The sequence below is a fragment of the Aspergillus tanneri genome (assembly GCF_003426965.1).
Source record: "Aspergillus tanneri strain NIH1004 chromosome Unknown AapTan_7_pilon_pilon_pilon, whole genome shotgun sequence".
NCBI classification, from domain to species: domain Eukaryota; kingdom Fungi; phylum Ascomycota; class Eurotiomycetes; order Eurotiales; family Aspergillaceae; genus Aspergillus; species Aspergillus tanneri.
In genome coordinates, this window is record NW_022984634.1 from 1,458,659 (window position 1) to 1,481,811 (window position 23,153).

The 23,153-nt window shown below is 48.9% G+C and overlaps 7 protein-coding genes across 7 annotated transcripts; 4 read left to right on the plus strand and 3 right to left on the minus strand.

The window, feature by feature from the left end:
• Nucleotides 1-421: 421 nt before the first annotated feature.
• ATNIH1004_007059 (uncharacterized protein) lies at nt 422-1,376 on the plus strand (the record flags this gene model as incomplete). The annotated part of the gene is made up of 3 exons (XM_033571686.1): nt 422-651; nt 784-1,012; nt 1,128-1,376. The coding sequence occupies 3 exons, from the start codon at nt 422-424 to the stop codon at nt 1,374-1,376; spliced, it is 708 nt and encodes a 235-aa protein (XP_033425001.1).
• Nucleotides 1,377-2,144: 768 nt separating this feature from the next.
• On the minus strand, nt 2,145-5,858 carry ATNIH1004_007060 (uncharacterized protein; the record flags this gene model as incomplete). Its single annotated transcript, XM_033571687.1, has 3 exons — nt 2,145-2,869; nt 2,934-3,619; nt 3,685-5,858. 3 exons carry the CDS (start codon nt 5,856-5,858, stop codon nt 2,145-2,147), a joined length of 3,585 nt encoding a protein of 1,194 aa, XP_033425002.1.
• A 3,563-nt stretch (nt 5,859-9,421) lies between these two features.
• On the plus strand, nt 9,422-10,746 carry ATNIH1004_007061 (zinc-binding alcohol dehydrogenase family protein; the record flags this gene model as incomplete). Its single annotated transcript, XM_033571688.1, has 2 exons — nt 9,422-10,424; nt 10,577-10,746. The coding sequence occupies 2 exons, from the start codon at nt 9,422-9,424 to the stop codon at nt 10,744-10,746; spliced, it is 1,173 nt and encodes a 390-aa protein (XP_033425003.1).
• A 564-nt stretch (nt 10,747-11,310) lies between these two features.
• On the plus strand, nt 11,311-12,363 carry ADE1 (phosphoribosylaminoimidazolesuccinocarboxamide synthase; the record flags this gene model as incomplete). Its single annotated transcript, XM_033571689.1, has 3 exons — nt 11,311-11,457; nt 11,525-11,900; nt 11,987-12,363. The coding sequence occupies 3 exons, from the start codon at nt 11,311-11,313 to the stop codon at nt 12,361-12,363; spliced, it is 900 nt and encodes a 299-aa protein (XP_033425004.1).
• Nucleotides 12,364-12,446: 83 nt separating this feature from the next.
• On the minus strand, nt 12,447-13,633 carry ATNIH1004_007063 (CIA30 family protein; the record flags this gene model as incomplete). Its single annotated transcript, XM_033571690.1, has 3 exons — nt 12,447-13,168; nt 13,231-13,464; nt 13,537-13,633. 3 exons carry the CDS (start codon nt 13,631-13,633, stop codon nt 12,447-12,449), a joined length of 1,053 nt encoding a protein of 350 aa, XP_033425005.1.
• Nucleotides 13,634-14,554: 921 nt separating this feature from the next.
• ATNIH1004_007064 (uncharacterized protein) lies at nt 14,555-15,453 on the plus strand (the record flags this gene model as incomplete). The annotated part of the gene is made up of 4 exons (XM_033571691.1): nt 14,555-14,745; nt 14,803-14,929; nt 14,983-15,073; nt 15,278-15,453. 4 exons carry the CDS (start codon nt 14,555-14,557, stop codon nt 15,451-15,453), a joined length of 585 nt encoding a protein of 194 aa, XP_033425006.1.
• A 1,534-nt stretch (nt 15,454-16,987) lies between these two features.
• Nucleotides 16,988-22,135, minus strand: SRB8 (RNA polymerase II mediator complex subunit; the record flags this gene model as incomplete). The annotated part of the gene is made up of 7 exons (XM_033571692.1): nt 16,988-18,019; nt 18,069-18,295; nt 18,347-19,521; nt 19,571-19,869; nt 19,922-20,560; nt 20,618-20,822; nt 20,874-22,135. The coding sequence occupies 7 exons, from the start codon at nt 22,133-22,135 to the stop codon at nt 16,988-16,990; spliced, it is 4,839 nt and encodes a 1,612-aa protein (XP_033425007.1).
• Nucleotides 22,136-23,153: the final 1,018 nt, after the last annotated feature.

The window sequence follows — 23,153 nt, forward strand, 5'->3', positions numbered from 1 at the left end:
ATATATTAACCCTACAAAGAAGGCTTTTTAAATACAGCTGTGTTTGAAATAATATTGTATTATAGGCTAGAAAAATTCCTTAAAATCCCCCTCAAGGCTAAAATCGGGTCCACCTAAGCTTAGAGGGTCGGCGCAATACAGTACAGTATAGAGTCTGTCCCAAAGCTGCTTTGATCTCATTCCTGAGGAAAAGAAAATGAAGCTGTGCAGAATAGAGAGGCTAGTAAGTCCCTTGTAATGAACGGCATAGGTCATCTTGTGATCACTCGTGGCTTGCGATGGGGGCCAAACACAAAACACGGAGAATTCCTGGCTTCGCAATCATGACCACTATTGCTTCCGCACCTATTCTTCTTGACTTGGAGATTAGTCCTTGTGTAAACTACTTTCCCGTGTGGCTACGGCCCTGTACTACATAACTATGAAGCTTGTGATCGGTGGCTCGACTGGCTTTGTGGCCACAGAGCTTATCTGCCAAGCTCTCGAGAACCCAGCTATTACCTCTATCATCGCCCTTGGCCGGCGTGAGACCCCAGCGCCGCTAGTGGCAGGGCCTGCCGCTGCAAAGCTGAAGTCAGTCATCTGTGACAACTTTGAGACCTATTCCGATAGCGTTAAAAAGGAGCTAGAGAATACAGATGCCTGCATCTGGTATGGTCCCCCTCCTTATGCTAAATTGACTATCTTTCGTTTGCGGTCTCCTGGCGATAGAGAACGAGCGAGTAACTAGCCTGATATAGTTTTTCAAACCACGAGAGAGCTAATTAACTGACTACAAAATAGGACTATCGCTGTGACACCGGTAAAGCTCAAAACTGTCCCGTTTGAGGAGACGTGCAAGATTTCCCGCGACTACGCTACCACGGCCATCCAGACTCTCGATACCCTCCGCTATAAGCAGGATGGACCGCTGCGCTTCATCTATATAAGCGGCCATTTTGCCCCCCGCAGCCCCGCTGAGGTGCCAAAGGAACTGCAAGACCACGGCCTCATTAACTACGGCCTAATGCGAGTATGTATGGACGAGGAAGTGGGAGCCCTCCTATCCCTCCCAGTCTCTCTTTCCTTCCTCTACCTACCTCCCCCTATGCTATATGTCAATGAAATGCTAATTGAGGCCGTTCCAGGGTGAGGCAGAGACACTAATCCTCGCATATGGCAAGCAATCAAAAGGCGCCGTCCAGTCCTGTGTCGTCAAGCCTGGGTTTATCGACTCCCCGAATAGGGAAAGGCGGGAGATCCCGGGCCTCCCGCATATCGACTTGCAGAATATCGCGGCAGCTCTGCTGGACCAGGTCGTCAACGGGTTCGAGAAGGACACCCTGAACAATGCTGACTTAATTTGCATTGGACGGAAGGCTTTAACTGGGGAGTAGAAAGCTTGACGGGTCTCCCTAGGCGGCTGATCAGGACACATAGCAGCTGCCGGAAATGGGCATGACCACTGCAAAATTTGTCTAGTTAGGCCAAGGTCCTAGAAAATAGAGGCGGAGAAACAGTACCGCCCGAATCTAGTTTACGCTGTTTATTGTAGTGTGGATTATGTTAAGGCCAAGCTACAAACCAACAGGATATCAATCGCGCATTGGGTATTAATACCTACCCTGATAGGATACAAAAAGCTATACTAAAGCTACTTATAATTGTGAGTTTATATCGTGAAAACAAAGCCTCTAAGGGGAATAGGTATTAATAGACGTAGCAGAAGGAAGCTTGAGGAAGGGCGGCTAGGCGAGCCACAATAAAGGACGAGAGAGTAGCAAACGCCTACCATGCTACGTCCCCGAAGGTGTTGGTTGAGGCTATGTCAGGGATTGGATTAAGTAACTACAAGCGATAGGGGTTTGTCTGTTTAAATGTGATGTTGCATGGTTTATATGCACCAACACGCCAAACACTAATTCACCACCATTGATCCATGCTAGTCCCAGGGGACATCTACTGAGACTGCATAGAGGAATATATACTATCGATTAATAATGCACGGAGTATATTCTATGCACTTGATCGGCTGGTTTTAAATAGAAACTGGAAAGGGTACCACAGCACGAATTGCCGTGATATAAACCAGGGTTTATCAGATATGTGGTAAATAAAATAGTCAGTCAATAGATAATCAGACTAACATACAATATAATGTATTGTCATAGACTAAGACCGCTCCCAAAAATTAAATCCCTCCGCGTCTCTCGATCCCACACCCTCACTCCATCACTCTTCCTCTTGAAATACAGAATCCGATGCATAGGAATAAAAGCTTCGTCCGTCAACTCCGCCTTCCACTGTCCCACGGGCATCTCCCTCTCCCCCAGGAACCGATCATCATATCCAACGATGTAATCCTCCATATCCAGCTCTGCATCCCACCGGAGTCGATTGAGTACGTCGTTGGCAGACCGCAACTTCACCCCCTCGGGCATCGCGACCCCGCGAGCACCACGACCAGAGATGTTGCGTCGACGGGGATGCGATTCACCCTCATCCAAATTGTCGTCTTCAAGGTCGATCTCCTCATCGTCCGAATCATCCAACCCCATGTCTTCGTATGTCCCGCCCCAGTCGAAATTATCCACCCGTAGACCTTTCAGTGAACCCGGCTGGACGAGACTGACGTCGACCCAACTGGATGACCGGTCGAAGTAGTTCTCGTCGCTGCGGATCTGATCCGCAAATGCATTTAGAACTGCCAGGAGGGATATCTGTGCTGATTGTCGCTCGGCCTCACTCATCGGTGTGGTCGGGTTTGTGGTTCTGCTCAGACCGATCAGATAGCACCCTTGGTACTCTTTCGTCGTCTCGTCCTCCTCCATGTTCGTGAACCGAGACGGCCAGATCCGAGCGTGGATATCAGAGAATTTTCGATGGATGTCTTAAACAGGTCAGCCACCTTTCGAAGATACCAACATCTTGATATCCAACATGATAGAACCTACCAACAAGAAGAGACACACATCGCCATTCCACCCACCCGACAAGCATCCTACCCTTTGTCGCGGCACCCCAGTACTGCACATCCACCTTAGCGTAGCTGCGATACGACCGGAGGAAATCCTCTTCCCCGCTGGACCCTTCCACCGCGCCAGCCACCCGGTCCCACGTCACATCGGGCATTGAGAAAAGTTGATCAGCCCGTTGAAACTCTTGCTCCAGCGTCCTAGTCGACAATTGAGACGCCGCACGCGCAACGTTCACCTTGGGTGCATGCTGGGTTAGAATCACCAATGGCTCCCGAGCTGATCGGAAGTATCGCGGGACGGATAGATAGAAACCGGGGTCGTAGATGATATCCTGCGTCCAGTCGAATCGTGCATAGTGCTTGAAAAACGTGGATACCATGTCCACGGCGGATATGGTACCCGTCTGACGGAAGGAGAGCTTGCAGATTCGTGACAGAAGTAGCGCTATGTGCATTCCTCCCAGATACCCCAGCTTGGAGGAGTAGATGCCGCGTCGCTGTGCCCAGATCTTGATCATTCGATAGGCAAGTCGGAATGAAGCAAGGTCGGGGATCGTGCGTTGCAGATAGTGCATGTCGCGCAGTGAGTTGAGTTTGAGTAATGACTGCATTGGGAGGTGGAAGGTCGAATCGTCGACGGGGAGTTCCAAGGCTTGCGGCCAGCTGCTCTAATTAGCCATGCAAATGTATAGGAATAGACAGGAATAGGAGTAGAGTAGGAATAATACCTTTCCACTACGCGAGTGGCAGCACAATACTGCAGATCAAGGCGCACACCACAAACCCTCAACTCCAACATCGTTCCAGACGCTGCCTTGACCTTTCGGAGAAGCTGCACTTCGCCATCTGGGGCGCGTCGCAGCTTTGCCATCATCAGAGTGAAGAACGTTCGCGGGTTCACCTGTCCGAGGACGAGAATATCCATGTCCGACGAGCGATTCCACACGCCCAATCCATAGGATCCCACCGGGACAACCACAAACTTCAGATTCCACCGCATGTCCGCTGGCAGATTGGTGTCGCGCTGGTTCACCAGCTCGTGGATCATCTCGAAGATATCTTTCCGCTGTGCAATCTCGGTATCGGATGGGAAGGCCTCCCACTCCTTCAGACATGTCTTCAAGCCTTCCACGCCTCCGAGACTCGACGGAGCCTTTGCAATATCAATTGACGCTTCTTCCCCTATGCAATCATCCCCGGTCGCGGGATGATCCAGCTGGAAGGTCGCTCGAACCCCCCAGTGATCGCTGGCAAGCTGGTCTGCATCCCCGCTGGGGAACCCAAATAAGTTAAACGACAGAACTTGGAATCCATCGCATCGCACAAGAATTCGATCGTATCGCTGTGGCCGACTGTGGAAGCTTTGTCCGGCGATTTGTGCTGCGAGCTCGTTCGCAGTCGGATCAAACGTGGCACCCTCTTCGCCTTCATATAGCTCTCCAAAATCAGGCACCTTGTCCCGGAGCTTCCCCAGACTACTGCTAGCGGTGCCGCTGGCACGTCCGGCGAAGTAGCAATCAGACAGACCAACCTCGGAAAACATGCCATCCAGCGAGGACAAAACCGACGCGGCTGACACGGAGATCGACTTGCGCTTCAGCGCGCTCTCGATCGTGTACGACGAGGTGGTGATGTTGAAATCCCCCGCCACCACCCAGTGGCTGTTGGGATAGTTCCTGGACAGATGCTTGAGAATCGTCTGGAGTTGGGACCGTTTCGCCATGATGGAACCATCGGCGAGACCACAGGTCAGATGGACTCCCGTTACCACGAGAGGGCAGAATTTGGAGTCGTGGAAGGTCCCCCAGTTTTCCAGTTGCAGTACCACGGCGCCTTTATGTCTTCTCTCAAACGGCAGCCATTCCCATTGGAATCGCCAGCGGCTGAGAACGACAATATTTCGCAAGCTGTTCAACGGACCGATCTCAGCTTGATCGGGGGGTCCATGTGTAGCGAAGGGGTACCGGAGACGGATCGCCTCGTCTCGGAGAAGGAAGGAGACGAAGCTATCGGAGACTTCCTGCAGGATCAGAATATCGGCCGTTGCGGCGTCGGAAAGCAGACTCCGCAGGAGGATAGGATATCTCTCTGTAGGAGGCGGATGAGGCGAGTCAATAAGGACATTATACGACGCCACAGTCACCGGGGATTCGATCTGCTGGCCGCCTTGGAGCTGCGGAGCGCACTCTGGAAGTGCTTTCCACTGTCCCTCACCTGTGTCGTCCTCAGCTGGTGAGAACTGGAATGTAGTTTCTACCCGGGGAGACGATGACGGAGTACTTGATACGAGCTCCCCCTCGTCTCTGAAACGAACGCTTCTGGCCACCGTAAGCTCTCCCGAGAGTGAAATAGTTCCCCAGACCACCATGGGACTAGAAGCAGTGTCCTGTCCCTGCGATCGATCACGAATTAGTATCACCAGTTCTCCCACCTCCCACTCAACGACAGGAATCAAGCGAACTTTCTCCAGGAGGAACTGTCTCTGAGCAAAATCGTCTGCGTCGCTCTGACCGATTGTGAGATGCAGTCGTCCAGGAGTCTGTGGCTGACCACTGAAAGCCTCGATAATGTCTCGTTGCAGCTGCATCAAGGCGTTCAGCCCTTTACTGCCACCATCGGTGAGATACACTGTACTGCTGCGTCTGTGACAGAAGAAGTCCGACGTGTCCAAACGAAGACGGATGGGGTCAACTTCCTTCCGGGCGATTAAGGTAGACTGCACGATGGTTGATGCCTGGGGAAGCATCTCTGGCACCACAAATGGGTAGATCAGGTTGGCATGTGGTGGCCATCTTCCATGTGCTTTGTCGTATAATGCCCGGAGACGGTCGATATCTCCAGCTCCCTGCGATGGAGGGACCACGCATAGGGCTGTTTCGTATGACGTCAGCGGGATAGCCATGCTTAGTTTAATTAACTTAAATCGCTGATATAGAGAGTGACTCAATTGTTGAAATGGAAGATGCAAAGACACGAACAGACAGGTATCACAAATCAGAATACTGTATATGCTTTAAACCAAATGGCAGATATATAAGTCCACACTCCGTATATTATGTAAACTCATACAGTTATTGAGCTGAACCAAACCCCTGCCAAGACCGACAGCAGATCTGCAGATGACACGAGTGAGTGTCATCGTGGCATGACTGGGTAAGACTGTGAAGGTGACTCATCGTGGCGGTGCATGTCTTCATGAGTCATAGTGCTAATACTAACTACAGGCAGATTATAAACATAAAGATTACTTCAAGTCTGAAGAATTAGATATTTTAAGGCAGAGAGCTAAGCGACCGCGTATTGTGTCGACTTGGACGGATGATCTGAGCCATGTTTACAATCACAACCACAGCCACGTTCAATAACTATCAACCGATATCAATACCTAACTCTTCCCAAAAAATCAGCATATGAGCTACATTAATGCTCCGATTTTACCTTTTATATCCCCACGTATCTCATGAATAAAGCGCCTTGCAGGTTTACGCCCTTTGGTTCTTTCTTACGCCACTTCCAAGACATAGTCTACTTATATATTAAATTAGATTGTTATTTTGGCATTAACCACTCGTATTAAACAAAAGAATATCAAACTCCCTTTCCATTGTCTGTTTTGTAAATTAATCTTGTAAATATTCCCGTAAGTCCAGGCATCCCCAGATAGTCTATTTGAACCGAAGCCACAAAAATTCGCGGCATCGCAAGGCAGACTAGGGCTATAAAGCATCAATATTAGGGCGAAACACTCCTTTTCTATAGTTAAATAACATTAAAGGAAACCATTGTAGAGGAAAAGAGGTGTGGTTACCGTGAAGATGTCATGAGAATGCCTTAGCTACAGGGTGATAAAAACAGGGAAGAAGGGCGGGGAGCGGCTATGGACGACTACCTATTGACTCCACCACGATGTTAATTTTGGCTGAGCTGCATAAAAATGGAGCATATTATAAGGAATTAATAGTGCATATTCTAGCCAATCACAGAATGATGAACTGTCTTAAAGAGCTTTAAGTCGAAGCTTGTCAGGAAAAGTCGGTACCTCCAATGTCAGCGAGGGACGCAACAGACAGGGCATGATTAACGTGCTAAGGCAGCCAACTGCAGCTTAATTCCTAAAAAGGCATTATTGATTCGACTTGTCACCAACTACAGAGCCAGGATCTAGTTAGTCAGTAAATCTAACGGACTTGTTATACTCGGCCCATCGCCCCCCACACCTCTTCCGGTTTGGGGCCTCCCTGGCTCAACGGGATTTTGGGCTCAACGGGAAAAAGTTATCCGGTATATTATTTATTTCATCAGTTTTACAACTATATTATGGCTTTAAAATATATTGAAATAGAAAATCGCATTAATAAGGCCTGCACAGCCTATACTAATAAAAAAAAAAGCGAAAATCGCACCATTGGCGCGTGAATTTGATGTGCTATATAAACGCCTACTTGCTAGAATTTAGGGGAGAAATTCTCGATCAACTCGCCCTAGGACCAACAAGGTGCTTGATGATGCCCAGGAGGAGGCCTTTATTTAATAAATTAGTCTGATTAATAATGCTAATGCTTCACCTACTCCACAAATAATTAAACAGTGTGCTAATATGTTTCTTTCTCGGAGTAAAAAAAAGCCTACTGTTAGCCATACTTGGGTTTATCACTTTATTAAACACCTCCCTTCACAATTTAGTCTTTTAAAGCAAAAACCCATAAATTATAAGCGAGTTAAAGTAGAGAATATTGGGACTCTTCAGGCTTAGTATAACTGTTTAGAGATTGCAATTTGCCCGTATAAAATCCGTCCAGCCAGTATCTATTGTTATAGCCAAGCTCAGGATCTTGACTATTCCACTGGACCAAAAGACCACTATATCTGATCCCAATGGGGATCAGATATCCCTAAGCGCCTTATATAGTAGCGCACTGTAATGTTAGGTGACGCACCCACACCTAACATCTATAACTTCGATAAAAGTGGTTTCTAATTGGGTCAAGGAAAGGTATAAAATATAATTACTATTAATCACTATAAATCAGCACATATAGCAACTAGGGGATTAGGAGAAACAGTAACTATAATTAAGTATATTACTACAGATGGTTGGGTAATAAGCCCATACTTCCTTTTTAAAAGTTAATAGTATATAGAGGCATGGTATTATTAACAACCTGTACTTCCAGACAACTATTAAATTGCACCTATATCTAATAGATAGACTAATGATCCAATTGCATATAATTGGCTTTGCTTTTTTTTAATAGATTAACAAAGCACCAAGCTTCAGGAGAGTGGCGGCTGCTTTTTATAAATAACCATAGCTCTTATTTTACACTTGAATTCCGATAGTACTGCCAGGACTATAGGATTCTTGCCTACAGTTTCCTACCTTATTACACATATCTTCTACAACCACTGGATAGTAAACCTTTCCAGGTCTATAAGCATTACTACCGGCGGAACAAGTTTGTAAGAAAAAAAAAAGACTTTCTCCGGGAGATTTATACTATTAGAATAGCTATATTTAAACAGTGTACTATACGTTCTTCCTTTTTAAATACAGGTATTTATCTATTCAAGCCAGAGATTATATTAGGGCCTTTGCAAAAGGCCCAGTCTCCTTCCCCAGAGCTTTAAATCTTTAACAACGCCACCCCTCCACCACCGCTGTTATCCAGTTCTCCAGCTACCTTACCACCCAAAATAGTTACCAAACTGCGGTATAGTATTTAAAAAGCACAGAGAAAACTAGATATTTTACAGGAGGAGCATAGCAAACTATATACCCATCTGGAGTTAATTTTCCAAGGCAGTCTGATACAGGCGGAGGTTGTAGCTTAGCATGGGAAGGATATAGCCCGCATTTTACACACCAAGGACCTTAGAAGGCTAAGGAGACACATCGAAGAGTTAATATAGGAGGATCCCTATTTGCTAAGTATGCCAATCGCTAAATTAAAGCCCGAATAGCAAAGGAAAAAAGAAAGAATAGAGGCAAAGAACAAAGGTGCCTTTAGGTGCAGAGGTTCCTGCACAGTGCCAAACCACCCCACCTAGCCCTACAGTCAATTTACCTAGGGAAAGGCATTCTATGGTGTCTACTCCAATGTTGGAAGATGTAGCTATATTAGATGACCCTGTTATGGTGGCCAAATTGGTCAAATAATTGAACTTTTTGTGACTTTTCCCGTTGAGCCCAAAATCCCGTTGAGCTGGGGAGGCCCCAAACCGGAAGCGGTGTGGGGCGATGGGCCGAGTATTAGAAATTAACTCTCCGAGGTCTCCGAAGTGGGCCATGCATGACATACCTACTAAGCCTACGCACACCGCTTTCAGCACAACGGCCTTCGGCGGTGTGGGTAGATGTGCGACAGCTATTGTCAATGAATAATTTGTCATTGCCACATCGTCAGTATACTCCGTAAAGATCTAGGTAGACCCCAATAACACATCTTGTTCACTGCCAATCCCATCATGTCTCAGAAAGCTGTCGTGATCACCTCTCTCAAACACGCCGACCTCGTCAGTGACCGTCCTCTCCCCGTCCTTCGCGATGACTATATCCTCGTGAAGACCGTTGCGGTGGCCCTGAACCCCATCGACTGGAAAAATGTTGAATACATCGCACCCCCAGGCGTGCTTGTCGGATGTGACTATGCCGGCATCGTTGAAGCCGTCGGCAAAGACGTCAAGAAACCCTTCCGCAAGGGCGATCGCGTCTGCGGCGTCACCCATGGCAGCAACGCCGTGTATCCTGAGGATGGCGCCTTCGCGGAATACATCACCGCAAAGGGGGATGTGCAAATGCTGATCCCAGACAACCTTAGCTTCGAAGAGGCCGCCACCTTGGGCGTGGGCATCAGCACCGTCGGACAGGGGCTGTATCAGAGCCTGCAATTGGCGTGGCCCACGGAGCCCATCACCCAGTCGCCTGCTCCGTTTGTGTTGATTTACGGCGGGTCCACTGCTACAGGCACCCTGGCCATTCAGTTCGCCAAAATTTCGGGATACCGAGTCATCACTACGTGCTCCCCGCGTAACTTCGACTTAGTAAAGAAGCTGGGGGCCGATGCCGTCTTCGATTATCGTGACCCCGCCGCAGCGGAGGAGATCCATCGGTTCACAGGGAATGAACTCCGCTTGGTCCTGGACACCATCGCATTGGAAGACAGTGCCAAGTTCTGTGACAAGGCCATTTCCACAGACGGAGGGGATTATTCGGCCCTGTTATCGGTGGAGATCGCCCGCGAGAATGTCCGCAATCGTTGGACACTAGCGTTTTCCATTTTCGGTGAGGAACTCAAGTTCGGTAACTCATTGTTTCCGGCCAAGCCGGAGGATAAAGCCTTCGCGGAGAAGTTCTGGGCCAGGCGCAGAAGTTGCTCGCAGAGGGCAAGGTCAAGCCACATCCGGTTTCTGTGCGGAGGGAGGATTGCGAGGCGTGTTGGAGGGCATGCAGGCAATGAAGGAGGACAAGGTGAGTGGAGAGAAGCTGGTGTATCGTGTGGGGGAGAGTTGATTCGAAAATTATCCTGTTCGTCTTCGAGAGGCTAGAATCACAGTAATTAGATCAAAGGGTAAAAATAATATATCGGTTTAGACTACACCGGGACTCGTGACTGACATTAGAACCTGTGTCGAAAGCCATCATCCATCCAGTCGTCATCCTCTATCTCCATCATCCCCATCGCAGCAATTCACTCGTCGTCCTCATGCCCATCCTCATCTTCGTTCTCTGTGGTCTCCCAGTCCTCCTGATCGAGATCTTCGCTCGATCAGGTCATACTTGGACAGGATAATAGACTCTACGTATCTTTCATCTTACCGTTAGCTAAAACCAGAATAGATGAGCAGATCACCGTAGACTGCACTCACCTTCGGATGCACTCCAGTCAGCTTCATCATTCATCTTTTCCTCGGACTCGTCTCGTTCCCGTTCTGCTCATTGGCTAAGATCTTGAGCCAGATTTCGTGGAATTTGATCTCTTTTTCGCTGGGAGGCATTTTAGTGATGGGCGCTGTCACTGGTACTCTTCACGTCGCTCCATTCTTTCTGAGGAAAGACGACCAAGATGCGGTGTCACTATGACTAGTATTGTGGTCCATGGATCGTGTTAAGTAAACCTGTCTATTTACGTATGCGTATTATTAATACTGATGTGTATTAAAATCCAGCGCTATAAGAATGGAGGATATAATAGAAAGAGGAGAATAAAAGACAGAGTATAGAGGACAGAGAATAAAAAAGATAGATATAGTTCATGCCTCAGGCCAGAGCCCCGCGCTTATCGATAGCAAAATTATGACTCCATCCCACTTCCAACTGCATCTGCACTCCAACTACTTCATCACCTTCATACAGCATGTTCGCCCTCACCAACACTGACCTCCAAGGCGCCCTGCCGCTCATTGCACGCGGCAAGGTTCGCGACCTGTACGAAATCGACGCCAAGACGCTCCTCTTCGTCGCGTCGGATCGCATCTCCGCCTACGACGTGATCATGGAGAATGTACTCACCCCACCAATTGCACTCTTCCATCCAATGGATACAATAAATTGCCTGCTAACAGACCAAGGGCGTCCCCGACAAAGGCATCCTCCTCACCCTGTGTACCCGGAAATGGTTCCAAATCCTAACCGAGGCGATCCCCTCGCTGCGCACCCACTTCCTCACGCTAGATCTGCCACGACAGATCCCCGAGTCGCTGCGTCCCGTCCTCCAGAACCGGTGCATGCAGGTGCGAAAGCTCAAGATCTTTCCCATCGAGGCTATCGTGCGCGGCTACATCACCGGCTCCGCATGGAACGAGTACCGTCAGCGCGGCACCGTGCATGGGATCCCCGTTCCGTCGGGATTGCAGGAGAGTGAGGCCTTCCCTGATGGTCCGATCTATACACCTAGTACCAAGGCGGAACAGGGGGAGCATGATGAGAATATTCATCCTGATCAAGGTGTGTAAATGATCTTGTCGACCTTATCTATCTATAATGGCCCGTGGATGGAGGGTGTGTATACATGAATGCGGGCTAAGTGTTAGCTGTTGCGATCGTCGGCGAACCCTACGCTTCTATTATCGCGTCGTTGGCTGTGCAGCTGTATAAAACGGCGCACGCGTATGCGTTGGAACGTGGTGTCATTATCGCCGATACCAAGTTCGAGTTCGGTCTGGATGAAGAGACGAATGAAGTCGTTTTGGCTGATGAGGTGCTCACCCCCGATTCGTCTCGGTTCTGGCCCAAGGATCAGTATGCCATTGGTCGCGGCCAGGACAGCTTCGATAAGCAGTATCTTCGTGATTGGTTGACCCGCGAAGGACTGAAGGGCAAGCAGGGCGTTCAGATGACCGAGGAGGTGGCGTTGAAAACGAGCGAAAAGTACAAGGAGGCGTGGGAGAAGCTGACGGGTGGGAATTAAGCTCAGGCTAATTATTAATTTCGGACAAGTCATAAAATTTTGCCAATGGTATATGAAAATCATACAAAGTATCTACAGTGTGCTCATTTTTCCCATTCATCACGCAGCCCCTTCAACCCCTTGGCTTTCTGTCCTGCTGGCGCCGTATCCTCCCTGTGCTCCGGCTTCTTAGCTGTCCCTCGCCAGCCTGTCTGAACCCCCATGTCCACTGGCAGAGCGTCTGTACCACAGATTCGTCGTTCCTCGTCAATCTCGCTCTCGCTCATGCCATTTGTGGCCCAGATCCGATGGATCCGCAGGTCGTAGGGACCCTCTACGCGGTCCGTCAGTCCAATCCCCACACTCTTTACCCGCTGTCGTAGGATGGAGGTCTGTGGCTCGACCACCAGGCCGTGGTTGGTGCGCACGAACGAGTTGAACGGAAGCAGGATGGTTTCCCATCCAGTGGAGCCGGACGTGGTCGTAGTCGTGGTCGTGCTAGCTGACATGATGGTCGACTCCGGGGGAACATCCGAGAGGGAGGCGGGGATACCTTCGGGGTACAGAGTGTCAGCGAGGTCAGGGTCCTCAAGGGCCTGTGGCAATGAGTGACGAGAACGAGAAGAGTCCTGCACCCGATGATGGCGCGTGTACAGTCGGTGCTGGTGGATATCGGTCTCCACGATGGAGTCGGTCTGGATGTTCACGGTATACCGTCGGCCGTCGGACTTTACCCGTAGCGCTAGGTAGGAGTACGGATCAACGTCCCAGTAGAGTCGGCCGAAGAGCCAGAACCCCCGATCCTTATTCCGAAAGGCTGCGTATCCTATTTCCGACGTCGTCAGCTCATGTCCGCCCCATTCAGTATGCCGGCAGGTTTTTACTCACCTGTTCTTTCCACCCGCCAGTTGTTGGGAAGTCTGGTCGAAATGCTTCCATGGAATCTGGCATGTGGCGGTATACTAGAGGAGGGATCGCCCGGAACGAAGTCTAAACTCGCAGTGCTGAATCCACCAACTGCTCGGTCAGCCATGGTCTTGCAGCCTGCAACGGCTGACTCGTCTTCAAAGTCCATAAGGACATAGGGCTTGGTAGGCGTGTGTAAAGCTTCCGAGTTCCAAGCTGCATATGGTCAGCATCAGGGGCAATTCAATGATATTGTGAGGCGACTGCTGGCCTAAACCGGTGTCGGACTGGGCGAACCTATTCTGGACAAACGACTTAGTTCCTCTGCACTGCGTTTCATGAACCCAGCCGGTTTTGCGGCCAGGCATCGTGCGGTGGGAATCATAGTGTCGGATAAGGGGAATTAGAGCCACTGGCAACGAGATAGATCCCCTGATGGAGGAGCGAAGGAGAGATGCAGATTCGGCCGCATGACGTCGCCGGTGTCGATCACTTTCACCGCCTACCGCTTCTGATAAATCTATACTATACCACAAGCATTGAGGATCTCAGAGTTCCATCATGCTGTGGAGCGACTACCTGCGGATTATTTGAAGCATGAGGCGTCAGTATTGTTCATTGACTATGCAGGGAATGACGAAGAGTCGTGCATAGTCTGCATGTGTGGTGATCGAAGGGAGATGGCGTAATCAATCGAAAGCAACACTCCAACGTCAGTCCAGTCTCCAGGGAAGAGGTCATAATTGTACGCTGTGAATTGCGTCAATCAAGAGTATACCGGTATTGAATCTCAATGAAAATAGGTATTGTATTTATGCCCGCCTGTTTGCACAACGTCACCTTTCGTCAGCTAACTATTTATATAGGACGGTACATAACTCGAGTCTGATCTAATTCCTACTTATTTCTATTACTTTCCTATTCCGCACTAAACAATAGAGAAGTCCATATAGCATCTGTCGTTAACGAATCCCTGTCGGGATCAGAGTCTATGAATCATTTCCTATCACATGGCTCCCATTACCACCAACGCGTCTCATAGACACCCAATGGAAGAACGAGGGCGCATTTAACCTTCGAAGGTCAATTTCTTCTTGTCAGATTGGCATCATCTAGGACATCAATCTGACGACACGCTCTCAACGGCAAGCATTACGACTCTGGCACTCATTGTCCTCCTTTTCTTCCTCATCCATCTTCTCCTTTCCTTCCTCCTTCTCGCTAACCTTATCTATATGACAAGCATTTTATACTCTTAAAGATCCAACTCCATCAAAGATAGATTCCCATTGTGGTACACACCAAAATGACCAACCAAGTCTCCCCAGACTCCGCAAACTCCTCATTCTCCCCGGTCCCCCACTATCATCTCGTCCCCTTCATCCCTCAATTCCCTCACTATCTTAAAGTCTCCCAGTATTCCATGCCTTTGACCCCCCTGACGAACGAAAACGCCCAAGATTTCCTTCCGCGCGAGGCCCGCATTTTCGTTGGGAAGTAAGTCTATGCTAGTCTGATAACATAAGAATACAGAAAGTAACAGTACGAATCTAGCCTACCCGTCTGGCTGGAACATGATGAAATGGTCCAGAGTCTGCGAGACATTTTCAGCCGTTTTGGACCTTGCTATATAAAGTTCCGGGAACATATGTCGAAACCCTCGGCATTTGTGCAGTTTCCGGTACGTTTTATAGAATATTACTCTGTATAATGCGCTACTAACATCCCACGCAGGAGGAGTATCAAGCTGGAGAAGCTATCCAGCATAACAGACAGATTTTTTTGGAAGGCAGGCCTCTGAGAATTGAGCCTGCCAACGGGAGAGGTGAGTCCATGCCAAATTCTAAAGCCTGTCGCAGAGAGTAATGTCTGTTCGTAGGGCTTCGAGATGCCCACCCACCTTTCTCCCCTGTACCCATTTCCCGGTATAGTACGTATAGTCCTCCGGCTTCTCCGGACTGGGGCTACCAGCCACAGCCACAGTCAATGCCAATGTCAATGCCAATGCCAATGCCAGTGCCAATGCCAGTGCCTCAGCAGGGACAGATGCCGGCGCCGGGTTATGAGTATTATCCTTTTGCCGGACCACAGATGCCGGTGCCGGGTTACGAGTATAACCATTATTTCGCACCACCTCCAGTCTATTACAATTCGTACGGTAAAGATACTGATGGTAGGTGGGGTCAGGATCAAGGCTGGTTTTGATACAAAAAACATCAACATAGTTTCATTTTATACCCTCCCAACACGGAGAGACCACATGGTTTGTGCTTCATGCTAGGAGTAAAACCATTAATACATGGGTAATGTTTATTTAATAGCAATTCCTCCCTCATAACCAGTTTTATTTCATCCAGGAAGCAGTTCTGGAAGTGATTTAACTTGCAGTTTTATCTTCCATTTAACCACTTGAGTTGACATAGTTCTAGCATAACACAACAGACAATTGATAGATAGCATCGACTAGGCCAATTTCCTAAGCATTGCCAAATCTCTACCTATGCATATGCATTTAGGATAACGCCTCCCTATACAGCAATCTTGCTTCGAACATGACCCTGTTGCAGATACCAGTAGTGATTCTCGACAATCAACCTGACTTACAGGTGAGTCATCGACAACAGAGGGATCATCTAGATGACGAATTGATACCGACAGAATGAATTACCCTACAGAGAATTCATACGAGGGAACCGGTTAACTGACCTATTCTTTCTAATCTAGTGGACCATGTAGGACATTCCTCTGGAAAGTATTTCCTGCTTCTCAGCATCAGTATAAACACAAACGTTATCAAGGAGTAAGGTTCCATGGATCCAACAGGGGATGATTTTCATCTAGTTGGGGCCAGGCTGGCAAATCCCCCAGATTCTTGAACAGTCAAGGATACGTCAGCTGTGGAATCGGATCTACGCAGCAACTACTGATGGACGTCAGACTTAGGTTAGACTATATTTTCTATGGTTGTTTTATTCGTTATGTATGTTTCCATATGCACTATCCTTCCTCTATAATTTTCATACATTTATTAACTATTTGCACCTACTATGCTTTATCTAAAGGTATCTATGTGGAATAATAAATAGTGGCTGTAGTAACGTTCGAGCTGCGATAATTAAGTAATTCATACATAACAGTAGGCACAGATTAGGCTGTCCTCTGTTCCAGGACCAAACATGGATACGGAAATCCATCAGAGAACTTCATGGACAATGGCTTTGTTAAGCCCCGACCCAACTGCCGCGAGTCTGTGCCATGGATCGTGGAAGTCTGGAAAGGATCCAGGAAGTGCAAGAGGCTAGACTGTTCCATAGGTTGTCTTATTTTCTTACCGGCTCGACTACAAAGGACAGTCTTATTTCAAGAAGTATGATGCGATGATTCGATCCTGGTACCCAACGCCGACTCTATATACAATGTCCCAATTCCCGCTCCACACATGATCCGTATCACAGGAAGACAACCATCGATGAACCCGCTATGACCATCGCAACGTATGCGTAACAGGAACTATAACGATACAAGACAACCAAAATCATACGAATGCGATACAATTTCAGGCCCGGAATGCAGCACACGCCATCGAAAATAAAAGCTATATGCAAAAATATGGTATCAGGCGCCAAGGCAAAAGTAAACAACAGAAGGAGAGGTGATAAAGATCGACAAGTCGGGAGAAATAATTCGAACTATATACGCCAAAGTCAAATAGAAAATCAAATCAACATAGATGAAAATGCTACGCTCGGACGCGTCGAGCGTCAAAATATTTCAGATTCACTGCAGTATCGTTGATACCAACAATCGGTGCAGCATCCTCCAGGAGTTCCCAAGGCCGGACCGGGTAGGGGCCCATGACCCGGCCACGGAATTGCAGTCGAAGTTGACTAGCAACACAATTGACGCCTTCTGAAGGGCCATTGGCCACCCCCGTGGGAGCTGGTACTACCGGCTGCTGAGCAGCTGGTCCGCCTGGCAGCGATCCGGAAGGAGTCGGGGCAGGAGTCGAGCCACCGGCTGCTGGCGAAGGGAGAGAAACCGGTTGAGCGGTATTTGGTGCGGGTAAATCAGTCGTTGGACCGAGGAGATACAGAAACCGCGGATCATTTTGATGCTGAGTGAAAGGAGGGCATCTCTCCTTAAGGAAACGTGCACACTGATGCCGAGACTCGTCTGAGAAGATGTCAATGAGGGAGGCCGCGACATCCAGAGCATGGGTTTGCAGCAGGATTCCGGGGCAAGGCTGGTAGCCTTCGGAGGGAACGCGGCGAGGAAAATAGTCGGCCACCGGAAAGAGCCGTAATACGTTGTCCGGGAGGCGCGCAAGGGAGATGCTGAAAATAGAGACTAGGAGACGAGATTGCTCTTGGATACCGTTGTGCCTTGGCGCAGGAGACGACGCGTTAAAGGCTGCTCGATGCATGACAACCATCTTGAGCAGCGCAGAGAACCAGAATGCCAGAGCTCTTTCAAAATCCAAGCGGAACTGGGCTAAGTTATCGGCGGGGGACCCGCCACTATTTGTTGCCACACTATTGAAATTGGTTTGCACCGTGACAAGTTTGTGGAGAAGAACATCCATCTTGTCCACGAGAATTGGGGCAATGGATGGCACACCAGCCTCAGGAATGCTGTACGCCAACTTCTCAATAATTGCAAGGTACAGTTTTGCGGTTTCAAGAGACCCTGTGCCGGCCCCAAGCACATCATTGTCAGGTGACTCCTCGAATAAGGGAATGGACAGGAACTCCTTCTCTGCTCGTTCTCGGATCTACATCGATCAATACAAGGCCTTCGCACAATTTCATGTCTCAGCATACCTGGCGTATGGCATCTTGGCTCATCAGATCCACAAGTCCAGCCCAGTTAGTGCCTTTCGAGCGAGATTCATTCACCGCAGCATTAAACATCACGTCTACAATGCCGTCCTTAACATCTTCCCCCGATTCGGCGTTGAAGAGCATTTGGAGTTTCAATTGGCAGAAGGGCAGTGAAAAGTCATCCGTCATATGAATGACTCTTTCAGCCTCGGATATACATTGTGGACCTGGTATTCTGTCAGCTAGGGCGCTACGCCAGTCTATCACAGCATACATACCGGACCGAGCGTCAGACTCCAGGAGCATACCAATCGCCTTTTGTAGAATTGTGGTTGTAGCCTGTTGCCCAGTGAACTTTTCCAGGCAATGTTGAGCGACCATCTGGGGATCCTGTGTAAGCATAATGTGCAGCAAACCTATCGCACGGCGTGCGAGGTTCGTCCTTTTAGAGTCAAATCCGGTTTCTTCATGTCGTGCATCAATCAAGACCACAGCATCCTGAATAATATCCAGGGTCTCCTGTGGGTGTTTAACACGAAACTCTTGTTGCACAAGGTAAAACCGATAGGTAACCAAGTCGAAATACCGGCCACGCTCAGGTTCCGGTGGAATAAGGAGCTCCAGGAGGTCCATTCGTAGATCACCCAATTTTGGGGCAACTGAAGCCACCCGTTCGGACTGCAAAAGCCTTTTTACAAGGAGCAAAAACGCATGGATTGTAACACATCCCACCCCAATAAGGGGAGGAAGGATGCGGGTCATGATACCCGGTGGCGAGGATTTGAATAGCCCGCAGATCCAGCGAACTAACATAGAATCGAAATGCTTGGGATGGAAAGGCCTCAGGTATGCCAGGTACCTACAAGTCTCATTTGCGGACAACTTATCCTCGTCTTTGGTATCCGCTAGGGCCTTCGTAAGTGAATTAAAAAACGTATCCATCGTTGGCTCATCTATGCCATTTCCAGAGGACAGTATTTGGTCCAATTTCTCCTGGTACGAGCGATCGACTTCACTGAAGCTTAACGGAATGATATCTGAGAGTGGAGAAGGCGCCGCCAAAGCAGATTTGCTATCGATACGAGAAAGATCCTGGCGGAGGAGAGCAACCGTGTTGAGTTCGTCGGGCAGTCGAAGTCCAAGCTCAATGAGGGAAAAGACCAAATCCAGACTTGGCATGCCTAGTCTTTTAATACGAGAGTATGAATCAACGAGTCCCCGGAACAGGTCAGTTGTCGCACCGATAACGCAGAAGGAATCAAAGTGATAATTAACGGTGTCAGCAACAGATGCAAGAACAACATTATCTTCGCAGTTTGTAGCTTGTTTGAGAACATCTGCAAGGATAGACAGATCCCCGAAGCTCTCCAGTATATCTCGTACGCTGTAAAACTCAACAGGGGTGAGGGCTGAAACATTGGACCCAGCGAGAAAAGAACAAGCACCGTTTTTCCTGAAAATGTTAATATAATTTTCCATTCGAAAAACCAGAGAAAGCTTACCTGGGTGGGTCACGACTATGTGCCGCAACCCCTCGTCGAATCCACTGGCCAATTTCTGACTTGACTGCCCAAGTCAAGTCTTGTCGTTGGGTTCTATCCATTATCATATCTGTCAGCTCAGCTCCAAAAATATTGGGAAGCCGCTGAGCAACGGAGGCTTTCAGCTCCATGATAGTAGTCTCCTCGTCCGCCACTGAGATGCCGGCACGGTGGAGGAGAGTGTTGCGAAGGTTTCGTAGGTGCTCTGGCAGTCGAGTCGTTGGAAGTTGTTTCAACAAATAAAGGTCATCCGGTATCACCTGTATTCAATATTAACGGTTGTCCCTAAAAGTGGATCAGAGCACATCTTACCTCATGCGTATCCGGGTGGACATCGCTTGTAACGCCCCGTGCCATCAACCACTGCAGGTATCTCCCAACCGAGAATGTCTGAGACCTAACAAGCTCAGAAATGATGTGATATATGTTGTCCATCTTTAGTGGAGTAGTCGCTCGAACCCCAGCAAGAAACGCAAGGATGTATGAGTCGATATCGATTCCAGACATTTTCCACTTTCGCAGAAGGCGAACGCCAGTATATACACGGCAAATGCCGTAACGGCATGGAGTAGCAGTCCACTCCAGGAGCTTGTAAACTAGAACAGTTTTGTCTTCGATCGTCTTTAAGCATTCGCAAGAGGCGGAAGAGATATCATTTGCGGAGCGGATGGAATCAAACAGGTGGATGGCACGTTGCTGTGGGGAACGGTGTACCGCCTCTTTATGGCCTTTGGGGGTTTGGACCCTTAAATTCCGCTCCACAAGGTTCTGAAATATTGCTCGATGTACGTTATCCTTCATATTTAAGCATGACGAGATGAGATCCTTGTACTTGTCCCATGATCTCGGAAGGATAACAGACGAAGTATGCTCCAGAACAAGCCTCCGAATATAAAGTGATAATCGATCTACAAGCGGTCGGAAAGGAGCGACTTGCTCTGGATTATTTATCTACCAACATGTTAGACGCAAAGTCGTGAAAGCCACAAGCGTTTGTGGCATACGTACATGGCACAGTTTTTCGAGCAATGCTTCGGCAAGCCGCCGTCCACGCTTCCTGTAACACATGATGTTGTCCCAATAGATGCCCAGCATGAGGAGCCAGACAGGAACTGTCTTAGTTGATGACGCTTCCAAAGATGATAAAAACCACCCAAGATACTGGTCGTGGTCAAGTAACCGCTCAAAGAACAATCGAGCAGTCAAGCTAACTCTATATTGGGTTAACCTTCGTTCGGAAAAGAGCTGTACAAGGAAAACATACGCATAGGTCATCTTCAACTTCCACTCGGAGGATCCACAAATGCTTATTACACCTTCAAGGAATTGCTGAACAGTTGAGGTCCAGTCCCGCACCCATTTAGCTTCCAAGCCTACGGCGATTGCGCCGCTGGTTCCCTTCCTTTTGAAAGCGCGGATTTCGTTGGCCCCCACACACTTTGCAAGCCAGACTGCACGACTAACCGGGATCCATTTACTCAAGCATTGGTCTAGAAGCGCCTTGCCCCTGATCCCGTGAGGAATCGTTCGACTCAACTTGCGCAGTGGAACTGACGGGTTGGCAAGATCACGAAGCCAGGCCTCACGTTTATTGTCTGTCAGAGTGACACGAGGAGGTGGTTTAAATGTCGACGGAGCAGTGACCAGAGTATGATTTTGTCTTTTCTCGAGGGCTGCCGAGAATACAGAAGAGAGCAGCTGCAGGCCAGAGCGATGCTTTAACTGTGCATATACGGATGGGCGCGCCGTATTCGACTCGTTCTGAGATACCTGGGTGCGATCGTAATGCCCTTGCTTCGCCGTTTGTTCGTTAAGAACATCCTCTGGGTGGTTTCCAGACCATGGGGAGAAATCGGCAACTTCTGCTATCTGGTTAGATGCATGCGCGCCAATGTCAAAAACCATTAGATACTCACTGTCGCCCTTGATAATTGGCGCCACGGAAGGGACTTCAATACGATAAGGAGTTGTCTGTACTGCCTTCGAGGGAGAGCTATCCCGCGATTTTGCAGCCTTTCTTCCCAGCAATTGCGGAGGACCATACTTCCATGGAAGAGTCGGAAGAGGGGGCGGGGATGTCTTTCCACCTTGCGCGACATCTGTCCCATCATCCTCTTTTGTCTCCGTAGGGGCGGGAGCTTCCGATACCAAGGCCTGGAAGGACCACAAGGGTCGACCACGCCAACCCAAAAATGGTGGCTTTGAGCTCGAAGCCCCGGGGGTACTTCTAGGCTCTCCGCCACTCCCAGATGCGGGGCTTCCATCTCCAGCGGATGACGACGCAGGCAAATCCAGCCGGAGTCTCTTTGCGGGGTGTTCCCTATCTCGCGCTTCCCCACTGCTAGTTGTAAGATCGATCACTGCCGGCTGTCTGGGTTGCGACTGCGAGACGGGCACTGGTAGCTTCTCTAACTGGGGGTCGGACGGACCCAACACCTGAGAAGCATCAACACGTCCAGAACCGCTATTGAGGGCGCGCATGGGGTTTGCCCACGGTTGGACGCCGGCAGAAGAATGAGGTATCATCTCAGCCTCATGGTGTATATAGGCATCGGAACATTGGTAATGGAAACTGTGCGATCGAACGGATCAACGGAACGTGGGAGCGCTCGAGGACTCGTATAGACGGATTTCGCGGTATACAAATATAATTCACATCCCAAGAGTGACCGGACCGATGAATTGATGCTCCAAATGATCTAAAAGGGCGGTGGACGCCGTTTAATAACTATCGCGAGATGGACGTGAAGTGATCAATCCAGTTTAGGAAACAGTCGGAAGACTGCAGGACGATCGGAGAACACACACGCACACGGAAGGGGGGGAGCAGGAATTGAAAGAGGGTAGAAAGGAGTTAACGGAGGGGCAGGGAAAGGAGAAGGAGTTAAAAAAAGGGTAGAACACAAGATGACAAGTCAGGTCAGAGAAAAGCCGAGTACGGCGACCGGTCGATCTCCAGATAACGTAAGGACTAACCAACTGGCAGGCTGTCGGGATTCACAATAATAGAATAATAAGGTGGAGAACACTTCCTGCTGCAGTAGGTGATGCTGGGATACCGGATGTGACAATACACCTGACGGCGTCTGTCTATTGCCCGCTATGAATATCTGGGTAACCCCAGTAACATCTGGTTTGGACACAATACCGGTGGTATTACCAGAAGCGCGTTGCATTCTTACGTGCGACTCCGTCCATGAATGCTATCTCCAAGCACCTGCCAAGTAAAATGATAGAGGAAGAGTACCTTCCAAAAATCCTGTTCTAGATATGGTACTAGTATATCCAGCAGATGTCAGTGCGGAAATAACTGGATGATGATGAAACGCCTCGGAGTTGGCCACAAGGTTATCAGTACTAGGATTGACTGTCATCGGATTTTCCGGCAAATCAATCCACAGCGCAGGACTTGGCATCAGATGATTGGGACCGACTCCTGATAGGCCATCGCTGTCCGAGATTCCGATTGCCCATTTCCCAGCTGAATCGGTGAGAGATAATACTGTAAGTGGTACATACTCCGTGCTACTAGTAGCCTTTCGAA